The sequence below is a fragment of the Macrotis lagotis genome, chromosome 3, assembly GCF_037893015.1.
Source record: "Macrotis lagotis isolate mMagLag1 chromosome 3, bilby.v1.9.chrom.fasta, whole genome shotgun sequence".
NCBI lineage: Eukaryota > Metazoa > Chordata > Mammalia > Peramelemorphia > Peramelidae > Macrotis > Macrotis lagotis.
In genome coordinates this window covers 229,187,437-229,201,248 of record NC_133660.1, presented here as the reverse complement: position 1 = coordinate 229,201,248, position 13,812 = coordinate 229,187,437, and the positions used below count along the sequence as shown (strand labels likewise).

Below are 13,812 nucleotides of genomic sequence, written 5' to 3'. Positions count from 1 at the left end.
GAAGAATTAAGTCTTTAGAGAAAAGAGTTCACTTAATATTGGGGAGGAACTATAGACTTTGGAAAACTTGTAGTCTTTAATGGGAAGAGATCTTGGATAGCACAAAATTCTAATAACTGAATTCAACTATTAAGTATTTTTTCTCTGTGAGGCACTCTGTTGAACACTGAGGGGTTTGATTTGATTCCAAAGAATCTAAATACTGAAGGATATGAAGATATTTTATCATTTATCAAGCTAAAATTGCAGCTCTGAAGAATCTGATTATTTGGAAACGGATGCAAAGGTGAATGAAAACCAAGGACCTTACAGTCTGGTGAGGGAAGTGACTCAGTCACCAAATAGGCTAGAATTATAATTAAAATGTGAGATATGCCAAGGAGAAACTAGGATGCTCTTTTTTTTTGAGAGGAAAAGATCAGTTTCTTCTGAGAAAAAACACTTTCATGAAAAGTCATGATATCTGAGGAGCTCTAAAAGCTACAGGAGATGGGGTGGGGTGTCGGGAATGGCAAAAACAAAGTATTGAGATAGAGACATTTAGAGAACAAAGAATAATGAATAATCCAGTTTGCCTCTAGTATGGATTGTTTGTTTAGAAAGGCTAATTGTGCAGAGCTCTGAATGGCAATGTCAAAGTTTTTGGTCTTTATCAGGCAACTGGTGAAAGTGCCTTCAGAGCTGTTCAGAAGAAAGATTAGTAGTAAAGAAAGAAGTATAGTAAGGTTATGGAACATATCTCAAGTGGATAAGAGTGTTCCCTGTATTGCTGCCAGGCTTCTTTAAGTTTATGGGAACTAGGGAACAATATGGTAGTCCTGGTGTTTACTGCTAGACTTTAAGCATCCCAGAAAAATGGAATGTCTCTTACAATCTAAGAGGCTTCAAAGAGTGTGCATTTAGGGTGCACTTTACTAAAAGGAAAGACTTTTTTAAAATCGAGGCATAATTGATGGGTAATCTGACAAATTTTTGGAGGAGTTTTCAGTATTTTAAATGTCCCCTGGGTATCTACCACTGCCAATAAACAAATAGAAAATCCCACAAGGATGCAGAAATAATTGTACATAATAGGTACTTAGCAAATATCTGTTTGAATTAACTCCTCACATTACTGTGTAGCACAGTGCAGTTTCTGGAACATATATATGTATATGTATGTGTGTGTATATATATATGTGTGTGTGTATATATATATATATATATATATATATATATATATATATATAATATAGAACTACCCTGATATTATCTTTAGGTTTATAGCATTTTTAAAGAAAACTTTTTTAAGAAGTCTCCAGCATAAGTATTATCTCATTCCTAAACTCGTACTTCCCTTGACTAAGGAAACCAAGAAAAGTGCTATTGATGTGGTTCAATATTAAACTTTCAATTTTTAGCCTAGGTATAAGACTTAAGAACCACAATTAATAAGCAAGCATTAAATACCTACTTTGTGCCAGCCTGCAAAAATAAAGCCATTCCTGTTATCAAGGACTTTACTGGGGGAGAAATGTGCACATGGAAATGTATTTTGAATAAGTACAAAATAAAGAATAGGGAAAGATTGTACAAGTAGTTGGAGAAGTATAAGGGAAGGCTTTGTGTAGAAAAGGTAGTACTTGAATTTCATCTTGAAGGAAGGGATTCAGTGAGGCCGAAGTAAGGAGGGAGTGCCAGAAGTGGTGAAGGCCTGCTTAAAGGTCTCAAAATAGGAGATGGAGAGCTGTGTAGAAACAGGAGTTTATATTTGATCCTAGTGACAATATGAGGCCACTGGAATTTATGGAGTAAGAGGGATGAGGATATTGGGGAACATAATGAGTAATATTTTGGACTTGTTTGAAATAAAGGGAATTAGTCATTCAGGATTGAAGTTCATGAGGGACATTGGGGTTAGTTATATAAATCTATGTGTTATCTCCCATGAGAGCTATTGAATTCATCAAGATTATAGAGAGAAGAGGACCCAGGACAAGAGGCAGAATATGGAGGTCATTTGAGTATCTCTTCTTGCATCTTTTGTTTTTCCATATTCTATATTCTGAAATCTCTAAGAGCAATTTCAAAGTTGATTAAAATAATCTTCCAGTAGTTTTATTCATTTGCAATTAGGATGGTTGGTCACCTTGGCACTCATTATTAGTTGTTTTGGAAATATAGTGACTGTTGCCATCATTTTTATATATGTTGAAGCATATATAAAGGAGGCAGTATGATAAAAACTCCAGCCTGAGTTCTAGGCCATTAGCTATGTAGCAGGTAAGTCAAATTTCATTTGGGGATCTGTTACTTCACATATCAAATGAGTTTTCAACTTAATCGTGGCAAGTTTCCTTTCTAGCTCAAAAAAATCATAATTCTGTATACCACCTAGAATTTGAATAGATTCTCTAGAATTTTTTCATTCAAGAATTTATTAAATACTATTCTAGACTCTAAGTATACTGTAATACTCAGAGATCTTACATTCGAGCATAAGCAATTTTCTCAGAAGCTAGAATGAAACCAGGCTAGACCGAAAATTGTGGGGTTCCTGAGCCATGCTGATCCCAGGGAGATTTCATTGTGAGTATGGGCACAGAGATCAGGTTCCAGACAGGAGGGTTATGGGAATTCATACCAGTATAATACAAAACCATCTGATTTCAGGGACAAATCAGTGAAGGGAAAGGCAAGTGTGCAAGAGATGGAATAGCTTTTAAGCAGATTTGTTTCCTTGCTAAAGTTAAAGGTCACTCTAATATTTTTTCAGAGAACACCCAAGAGATAGAGGAAAAGAGAGGCATAGGCAACAAAGAGGTAGAACTTGTCTACTACATCCAGTGCTTGGCTCATTGTGGGCACTTGATAAATACTTTGACTATGTCCCAAACTTTTGGCATGTATGGAGAAACATTGTCAAGGGTGCTGACCAAGTTGAAATGGTTAAATCCATTTGGTTGGGCACTTGCATGATTTCTCCAATTTGGACTTGGATTTTGGGCTATTACTGATTGGCTCTCAAGGCTCTGCTTATAAGATCTGTCATGGCTCCTGAATTCTCTGGTAGTCTTCCATGAAAAACTTGTCTTTTCATAATCATAAGAAACTCAAAGGTTTGTAAAGTATATTACATACTTGATCTCACTAGATCTTCACATCAGCCCTGAGGTAGGTAATTCAGGTGCTATATCATTTACATTTACAGATGAGCAAACCAGTGGGGGACAAGGAGGAGGCACTAGCAAATGAGGAGGATCAGAATTGATTTCTGGCAGAAAGTTACCCTTGAGTTAAAGAAAGCTAGGGATTCTGTGAGGTAGTGGTGAGGAAGAAGCCCATTGCAGGTGTTGGAAAGCCTGGATAAAGACCTGGAGAAGTGAACTCCAATGTCATATGTGGGGAACATTGAACAGGAGAGTTTGGGTAAATCATGGATTGCATGAACTTTTGGGACCCAAGGTGTGAACTTGCCTTGCTCAGTCCTTTCTTTTGTAAAAGCCTCAGGTTAAGCTCATTGTTTTGGGAACTTAGGCTATACAGAATGCTTTCCACATTTTGTAATGAGCAGCCAGTCATCACACAGGGTCCTGCTGACAACATCAGATAACACAGGGTGACCAAAGAGGGGAACTCCTGTCCCTCAGAACAGTGTTTTATCCTAGCAGCCAAAGTCAAAGAAATACAATGTGTAGTTACACAGTTGCTCTCACAGGGAGGAAAGCTTTTCTTTGTCTTTCCTCATCATTGACTTTCCAATATCTACTCCACAGAGTGTTCATCTTAATTCTTCAACAAATTCAAGAAATAGCATTTAGAAATGTGGCCTTATTTGGAAATTACTTTGAAAAATCGCATGCTAGGCATATTTGCATGTGTTTTCATTTGTTTTTCTGGCCTTCAGCTAAGGCTTCAAAGGACATCTGACAGATACATTGGGGTCACAGGTTTTCCTGCTGTGGCACAGGCCTATATTCCATGACTTCTAACTGCTGGAGTCCCAAGAGGGTAGAGAAGCATTCAAAAAGGATGCATTTACCATTGAAATAATGACAAGATGTTCTCACCACACCTCCCTCTCCACCCTGCCCAGTTCTTTGATGTATTTATTCTGTGTCCAAGATGTTAGGTAGCTCATGGTTCAGCCTGCTGCATTAGACTTTTATCCTAGGACATTCAAAAAGATGCCTAAGGCTACACAGAAAACTAAATACACACAATTTAGCCATGTTTTCTGGGAAATGATCTTCCCAGAAATGAATGGAATTTAGAGTTGGGTGTTTTAGATACCCAAACCATTTTCTATGTATATAAAAGGATTTCCTGAAGTTGCAGTATTCTATCAAAAGAATGTAAACTCCCTGGGGACAGACATCTTATCCTTTTTGTCTTGTATCTCCAGAATCTACAAAACCCCTTTACAGCTGCTCAGCACATCTTGAATACTTGTTAATTGAAATGATGAGGTCCCAACAACTCTTTTTTTTTTGTGAACACATTTGGTTCCACAGTTAAGATAGACCACCAACTCAGCCGCCTGGACTGACCTTACTTTTTTCTGAGTGGGAAAGACCAATGCAGCAGAATTCCTGTGCTTTCCTCACTGTTGTAATAGTTCTGCTTGTGCATGCACTCCTCAGCTACTTCCTTGAATGCTGCAGAGCTGAAGTTGGATTAAATCATATTCTCTAGGATATTTCATTTTAAAACTCTCAGACATTCTTCAGAATTCACAATTCTGAGTAATTTTCTACTCAGTAATTTGCAAATTAGTTTGGGTGTAATTTAATGGAAAAGAACTCAAATCCAGCCAGTTCCAAGGCTATCACTAAACAGCATAGCTCCATCTTGCCCAGACTTTTTAGGATACATTGGGTTTCTTGTCTTCCAATCATACCCTTATCAGGGAGGAATTCTAAACAGGTGGGATCAGAGTAGAAATGTGAAACCAGTGACTTATTTGGTACAGCATGTCATCATGCTGCTAACTACTCTGGTCCTTTCTTGACCTCTTGCCCTTCCTCTTGCCCTAGATGAGGGGAAGATGCTTTGAACATATGTCTGTTCCACCTGCAGGGTGCTCCTGCCTTGGCCTTGCTGCTGAATTTGGGATTGGCCACCATGAACTCTGAGGATGCTGAAACCCAAAGAGGTCCTGCTATCACAGTGCTGACAGGCCACAAGGAACAGAGTGGAATCAAGCACCAGGGACGGACACAAGCTAAGACCAACAACAAGAGTCAAAAGCATTCTCATCCAGTGATGGAACAGAACTTGGGAACCCAGGCATGGGCAGGATCCCAGACTGTGTAGGGAACAAAGCCAGCAACTTGTGATGGCTGGAACTCACTGCCCACCACCTCCTCATGGACTCTCACTACTTGTGGGCCTAAGAGTATTGTGTCTGAGGCAGAAAGCCAGGAATTGGGGGCCCTGCCAGACAACCTTGGTCCAAGGCCACCGACTCATGAGTTAATGAACTAACCTTAGGCCAAATTCAATTTTCTCCACCCCCTCATCAGTACACATAGGCCAGGGGGCCTGCAAAGAGGCCCCTGCTCTTCAGGGCATACAGAAGACCCTACACTCCTCCCCTGGACCAGAGCCAGGATACACAAGACAGGGAACGAGGGCCTAGACCACCAGATACTGAGTGTGGGCTTCCTCTGACAACCAAATCCCATAACTACTTCTCTGCTATCACAAAAAACAAATTCAGTTCCATTCAACAGACTTTTATTAGATGCCTGCTGTGCCCATATTAGCTCTAGGGCCTCTAAGCTTTGATGAAACAAAACTTTCCTATGAGGAAGGGCTAAGCTAAGACCAGTACTGGGCTGACTCTGCTGGGCAGTCACCATTCGGGATCTGTACAGATTAGATGGAGTTACTGTAAGCAGTCCTCCTGTGGTACCCTCATAGGGTTACCTCTTCACACATACATATACCCCTGCCCCTAAAACCATTCTCTAAACCTTCCCCACCTCTGTTGCGCCTTCTAGGGGATGCAGGCGTGTTGTTTGTCCTCCAATCCCTGTCTATGATCATAACTATTCACAGAAGAACAAAAGGGAGGAACTTCACACCCACCCCCAACCCCAACCCCTATACACAAAGTGGTACAGAGAAAACTCTGGAGACCCAAGGGAACCTCCTTACTTACTGATAACAGGAGAACAGGGTGGAGATGCATAGTTTAGATAAAAAGATAGACCATCCAGGATCTGATGAGATAGACCAGTCTACCCGCTTTCCTGGTCTCTCCATCCAGTACTGGAATTCCCAATTCTATCTCAATATTTCTGAGGTTGACACTTGACTCACCGGGTCTTTTGGATAATTCACCTAAACTCTAAATGAAGACCCATCCCCTTTTGCCCTTAGACTGGGTTGCCTTCTTTCCCCTTCATAGCTCTAATTACCTGCTCTTATCAGTCCCTCCTACCCCAGAGGATATGGCAGTTTTGCCAATGGCACTACATGATTGGGGAATCAGGAAAAAGGGACAGTTGCCTTCAGGGTGTATGCAGTCCAGTAACATGTATTCTCAAATGTTCTCCATTCATGGTGGATGTTTTGTGTGTTGGGTGGGACTCTCCCTCTACCACTTCCCCCCATGCATTCCCTTTACTAGTGGGCCTTGAAAATGAATTGCCTGCCAGGCAACCTTGCCCCAAGGCCACCAATCCATGAGTTGATGAATTAAACCTAGACCAAGTCCAAATCTCTTCAGCCCACCAAAGTGATGCTTGTCATTCTAGCAGCCTCTTCTGACCAGTCCCACAACACCGGCTCTGCATTGTCTGCTAGGAAATTATTCATGGGAGAAGATACTGCGTACTAATGGTCCTGGGCTCAAGTACATGCTCTAAGTGGCCAAGTGACCATTGGTAAGTCACTCAACACCACCAGGGCTTAGTTTCCACATCTGTAAAATGGGCAGGCCACTTACATGCATTCCTTTCCTCCCATACCTTCAGGATGATCTTGGGGAAAGTTTTTTTTAAGACATAAAACACAAGATAATTGTTCTTAGGGTTTGCAGACAGCAACAACTTGGCAGGAGTTGGTGGGGGGGAGGTATTAGGGTTTTGTAGGCTCCTTGAATGGGGAAGGCAGAGTTTACAGGTTACAGAGATGAGCAACAAGTGCCTGTCACTTCCAATGTGACCTTAGGCCAGTTAATTTCTTTGGCCTCAGTTTCCTCCTTTATAAAATGAGAGGGTTGAATTCATTGGCCTCTGGGAGGGTCTTCCACCTTGATGTCTATGATGCAAGCTGTGGCTCACTTTGTCCTTTTGCTACAAAGGGATTAGGACTTGCCTGCTAATACTCGGCAGTTCCTAAAGTTCTAAACTTCACTGTAGATTCTCGTTTACAGGAAGCCATGATTGGGCTAAAGGTATCATTGAGTCTGATGAGGACACCATTCTTAGACCATGGCTTGAGGAAGGACCCTGGAAACTGGCAAGAAGAACAACAGAGGCAGGTTGCACATCAGTAAAGTACACTGACATGGGCTTAGTACACACATATATGCACAGCACACACACACACACACACATACACACTCATAGGGGCTCAGGGCACACTTATCACTGATGCACAAACATAGGAGTCAAGGTTTACACTGGTGATACAAATGGATAGAAACCCACTGAACAAACACCAACAACATTGGGCTGGAGACACACACCAGGGGTACATGTCAGTGATACAGATGACAAAGACACGCACCAGGGATATCTGATAGTGATGCACAGATTCAGAAACTCAGTGTCTACACCAGAGACACAAGAAGATTGCCAAAGGGTCCATGGTATTGTTTTTATAAAACAACAAAGCAGTCTGTTCTAACTTACTCATTTTACAGATGAAAAGAAACTGAGGTCCAGAGAAACAAAATGAATCCCCTAGGGTCTCACAGCCAGTTAGTGACAGAGCCAGGATGTTACTCTCATTGTCCTATCTCCCCAGAATCCAGGGATCTTTCCTTTATGCCAAGGTTCTTGATGGAGATCAAGTGACCAAATGGACAACCTCTACTGTAGAGATTTGATGCTTTGGGAAGGTTGTTTAATTTCTAGCCCCAGGAGCTTCTTGCCTCACCATTGGGGGCAGTCACTTCCCTGGACCTAGGCTCAGATTCCTCTTTTGTGGAATAGGGATAATCCCTGCTCTTCCTGCCTTGCAGGATCTGAGACAGCCAGCCTTGTCTGAGCAGTGTTTGCCACTGTGCCAAGAATACTCCTTCGCAAACATTGGCAGGATGTTTTTGGAACTGGGCTAATCCATAGCTTAATCACATCTGAGCTAGACAGATGCCAGGCTTCATCTACCTGGGGAGATTTTTTTCCTTCAAAAAATAAACATTTTATCCTCTGTGTTTCTAATTAATGAGACATGGATTCCCAACCCTCAGCCTCCTTCAGAAACTTCAGGGAGCTCATGTTTTATTGGTACAAACTTCAGGAATGAATCAATCCCAATAAGTCTTGCCTGAGTTCTGCCCCAACACTTACTCCAGGATCATCCTGTGCACTGTTATCTCTCTTGCACATATGGGGTCTATGCTTCATGACATTACGCTTTTCTGAATATTGTGCATTTCCTTTCTATCTCTTTATGGTTCCCTGACACCAAATATACACAAATGAGGGTAACCTGTAGATGGGAAAATGGGAGGAAATCCAGACCCTTTCCCCAGGTTGCTGAAGGAATACAGTGAAGTGACAAAATAGGAAAACTTCTGGCAATGATCTGCAAATAGGGTGTTGGAAGGAGCTTCAAGAACTATAGAAACAGAAAGTATTGTTATTACTCTCCAAATGCTCCAGTGCCATTTTAGTTACTGACCTTTCATCATTAGAGATTCATTCCTTTGGGTTAAGCATTACTCTCTTTCATCTTTAAAATGTGACTCTACCCCACCCTCTTGTGGAAAACCACAGGTTTAGGGGGCATGAGTTTAAGAGAGGATTTCCTTTAATACAGTAAGAGCTTCATTCAGAGAAGGGTTGGTGAACTGAGAGAGCTATCGGAAAAGTACCAGAAACAGGTTATGAGAGAGAAAGGTGAGGTGGGCTAGAACCACCATAGGACCAAGTCTGATGAACACATCCCTGGGCAGAACACAAATTTAGAATCATTCCCTACAGGAGGAATCGTACTTTGTGGAACTGAATACATATAGTCCTAATCTCTTGTGGTTGAGGAATCTGAATCTGAGACCTAGCTGAGGCACCCCAGGAGCCCTTCAAAGGATTTCTCCTGCCTACCTCATTGATATTCCAGCTATGCATCCATCTCTTTGTCCCACAAAATGTCAGCATTAGCCCCGGGTCATGGTGGACTCAGTGTAAACAGGTCCAAGCTACTGCTTGGACACCTTCAAAAGGTCAAGTTAATGTCACGTTCATGACTGTGAATGTCTGTGAATATTTTAGCTTTGGATATTTTTTTTACATTATGATCTTTAAGGTTACTTCCAAGTACAGAAATTCATCTGACAGAGATAGAGGAGTTTTAGTGAGCTGAAACCTCGAGGTGGGGGGGGGGGAGGGGGAATGGGGGGGCAAGGAAAGAAAGGAATGAATGAAATGGGTGAATGAATTTATCTTTAATAAGCACTATTGTTCTAGGTGCTGTGCTAAGTTGGGGATACAAATTTATAAAATCAAGATTTTATAAATCAGGGAGCTCATGTTTTATTGGTACAAATACAGTAAGGGGGCTAGGCCAAGAGGAGTTTAGCCTCCAGATTTACAGGGATGGTGAGTGGAGCAATAAGGCAGTCAGGTAACAGGCCCTGTTGGTCTGATCCGTCACAATTGGACATACCATCATTTGTCCCAAACGTAGTGATGTCATTTTGGTCTTCAATAACGAAGGACAAGAATCAGCCTTTACAGAAACAATGCTAATATCGATATTACAGTTTTCAAGCAAGAAGTCCAAAGCAAGACAGATGGGCACCCCTGTCAGAATGGTTGGCATGCAACTAGACCTGTGTTTTCTACCAAATACAGGTCTACCCCCTCTCTAAAGAGTTAGAGTTGTCTGAGGCCAAGGAGAGATTATTTAAACAGCCAGTATGTGTAACAAGGGGATTTGAACCAGGATCTTGACTCCCCAGCCAGTTCTTTCAATGTTTTATCCCATGCTGCCTCTCATACCTATGTAAGTATATAAAGGATAAATCCAAGATGAATGCAGGAGGGAGGGCTCTGGTAAGACTTGTCACACTTGAGATTCAATGAATGGAATAAGAAGTGAAGAAGAGGTATGTTCCAGGCAATGAGAGATTTTGTAGAAGTATTAAGATCAGTTTGGCTAGACCCAGCAGTTGAGAAGTTTTATACTCTGTAATACAATGTTGATAGCCATTGACAACTCTTCAAACTCTGAGATTCAAGAATTCCGTGATTCTGAAAGGCATTCATGACCTCTGGGTCACGTCCTGAGTGACTCAAGTCTTGGGCTCATCATCTTGATCCATGTTGGACACGTTGACCAGAAAATTAGTAACATGTTCCCCTCCAATTCTCCTCCTTGCTCCTTTCTCAGCTCCCAGCATGGCAGGCAAGGTTGACCTGAGCTGCTCACCATCCCAGATTTTACCTAGCTGATACTGCACAGGCCCTCTGTTCTTGCCTGATGATCAGCACCTTCTTTTCCTGGGTACCAGGGTGGCAGCAGGGGTGGGAGGTGTTTGTAAAGGTCACTTATGAATCTCTGTTCCAATGCTGGTGGGAAGGAGGGGAGGGAAGAGGGAGAATGGACAGGGATCGACCCTGACTGAGTCATGGGGAATTCTCAGCAATGTGCTAATTGTATTTCTCTGCTCCTGGGGAAGCAATTCTAAGGCAGGTTTGTCTCTGAGTGATGGATCAGCATAACTGGGAATATGAATCATCAGACCTTTCAATTCCTATTAGAATTCTTAGAGATTTAGCTCTTTTAATCATTAAAACACACCATTTTAACCAGCCCTTCTATTGAAATGTACTTAGTACAGGAATTAGGGTGGAAACCACAGCTGCTCCCATAATAGATAAAGAGTTTAATATTAGTTCATCAGTGTGATCCTTCTGGCTTCTGTACCCACTGGGAGATGGATATCAGATGATGGATGTCAGAAAGGTCTGATCAGTTCAAGGTCATGGGTCCAAGTCTAGTCCTCCTCTGATTTCCTGAGCTAGTGGAGGGGAATATTCCTAGGACTAAGACCTAAGAAACAGTATAGTGTGGTGGATAGAGAGCCAGCTTTTTGGTCTGAAAACCTGGCTTTAAAGACATACTGGCTATGTGACCCTGGACAAGTCACAACCACTCAATGCTTCAAGCAAACTCTTTAAGTTACAGAACAAATTTCATTGTTGTTTCGTCGGATCTATATATTACAGCACTCCAATCTTGTCCATGGGGTTTTATTGGCTAAGAGACTGGAGTGGTATGTCACTGTCTTCTCCAGTGGACTAAGGCAAACAGGGTTAAGTGACTTGCCCAGGGTCACACAGCTAGTCAATGTCTGAGATCAGATTTGAAGTCAGGTCTTCCTGATTCCAGGCTCAACACTCTATTCACTGTGTCACTCTTCACTGTCAGAGGTGGGTTATCTAAATATTGAATTTCTTATCCCAATCAAATCATAGTTCTGGCCTAAAAAATTTTTTTCCAAAACCAGATAATTTTGCCATCCCAGGGACAAGAAGGTCAAATAGGAATTGTGGAAAGGAGATAACAAGGTTACCAGGAAGTGTGTTTGACAACCATGGGACTGAGTTAAGGAATCGCTACCTCATGGGCACTCAGCTCCCTAGTTTGAACCAATGGGTGACTTGTACAAAGTCACTGTATAAATCTACAACTGTGCTGGGTTTGATTTAATATGCAATTAAAATGTCCAAAAGGGAGAAACAAAAGAAATGACCTCTTTGAGAAAAGTCTCTTGGAAAAACAACTGATAACTAGTCCATTTCCCCAAAACACACTCTTCCTTCCAACTTCCATATTTCTGTTGATGGTACCACCATTTTCTCTGTTATCCAGGCCCCAAACCAGGAGACCCTCTTAGATTCTAAATTCTAACCCACCACCCTAACATCCAATCAGTTGCCAAATCCCACTGACTCTCTTTCCATCACCTTTCTCCATTGCCTAGTTTCCATTTGTGTGGCCTCCACAACCTTAGCTCAGGCTACATCTTCAGAATCTTCACCCTCTATCCTCACATCATCAGTAAGGTAAGGACCAACATCATCCACTACCAGAAAGAAAACCCAATAAAACATGGTTCTTGAATTTTAAGGGGCCTTCACCACTACCATTACCAACTTCAGAAATTCCTCTGCCCTTCTGCCCTTCCCTTTTCATGTAATCATGACTACAAGTGTCCTTGGGGACCCAATCACTGGGTGATTACTGGTCCAGACATTCCACTTCTCTTCCCTGTCCATCTGTCCCCACTCCCACATTGCCTTTGGAGAGAATATGTTGGATCAAGATGCCCTAACCCTTCTCCTAAGTTCTTCTGTTATCACAGGACTCAACAGAGAGGGGCCACTGGATTAACTTCTGACCTTTATATGAATTCCTACATTATTATCTCCCAGTCTTCTGATCTCTGGGATTAAGTAGCCTGTTGAAGGAATAAAGAAATCTCAGTGTCTCATCTTTGTCCACCTTGGCATCATGTACTTTCTTCTTCTCTTTCTTCGATGCTCTCTGGAATTCCATACTCTATCCTAAACAGAACCTCCTACATCTAAATTCCCCTCCTTCTATCTTCTTTCCATCTTGTGCTCAGGAAAATCTGGTTATACTGCTTCCCTGACTGCCTTTCTTCCCCAACACACACACACACACACACACACCCCTCTTAGGGAAAAAAAAGAGTCAAATATTGAGAACTGGTAAGGACCTCGGAGACTATCACATCCAATGCTTTCATTTTACACATCAAACTGAGGCCCAGAGAGGTTCAGTGGCTTGTCTAAAGGCATAAAAAAGCCTCTGTAATACAGACAAAATTTGAAACCAGGTCCTCTGACCCCCAATCCATTGCTCTTTCCACCATGTCCTACTGGAATCAAAGTCCCCCAGACTTTCCCCTGGCCAACATCATATAGCAAAATTTAGAGCCAGTCAACTAAGTATTTATTAAGCGCCTACTATAAGCCAGCACTGTGCCCAGGCACTAGGAAGGGAGCTCACAGACCCTCAACCCCTACAAAGGTGAAATAAGTCCACAGTTACAAGATAGTAAAATACTTGCAACCTTTCCTTTTTTTAAAAAATTCACTTTATCTGTCTATAACACCAAGGTCTCAGTTCTTGTTGCTATAATCTACCAACCTTTAAGCCACTCTGTTCTTTCTCAAGGAAGTCAAGACCTAACACAATTTTCCTCTCTACCCCCTGCCTTTTCTCTCATACTTGAAGATTCAATATTTGCATTGGTGTTCTATCAAACTCTCTGGCCTCTCAACCTCTTCAGCAGCTCTGATCTACACTTTCACTCCACCTCCACCACCCACCAGAGGGTCACCTCCTTCAAACGGACCATCAACCCAAAACTGTTACCTCCATGATTTTGATTCTGAAATTCCCCTCACTGAGCATACACTTCCATAGTCAGTTTATCCCTCTTTTTCACTCCTGTTTTATTCTTCATGACCTCCTTATCTTCCAGTTCATCATCTCTTAGGTTTCTCTTTTCTACCACCCCCCCTTATAATAATCTTGTCTTCAGAATTAACCAGTTTAACTAGATACCATTCTCTACCTTTGAATCTCCTCCCCATTTTTTCATCATTTGTCTTCTCAATA

The 13,812-nt window shown here is 41.8% G+C and overlaps 1 protein-coding gene across 1 annotated transcript in view; it reads left to right on the top strand.

Moving 5' to 3' along the window:
• Nucleotides 1-9,510, top strand: part of PCGF3 (polycomb group ring finger 3) — a 130,309-nt gene extending 120,799 nt beyond the window's left edge. Inside the window, exon 10 of the mRNA XM_074230110.1 lies at nt 5,059-9,510. Coding sequence (XP_074086211.1) covers nt 5,059-5,295 — 237 coding nt within the window. The 3' untranslated portion in view covers nt 5,296-9,510. The remainder of the gene's footprint in view (nt 1-5,058) is intronic.
• The last annotated feature ends 4,302 nt before the right edge of the window (nt 9,511-13,812 follow it).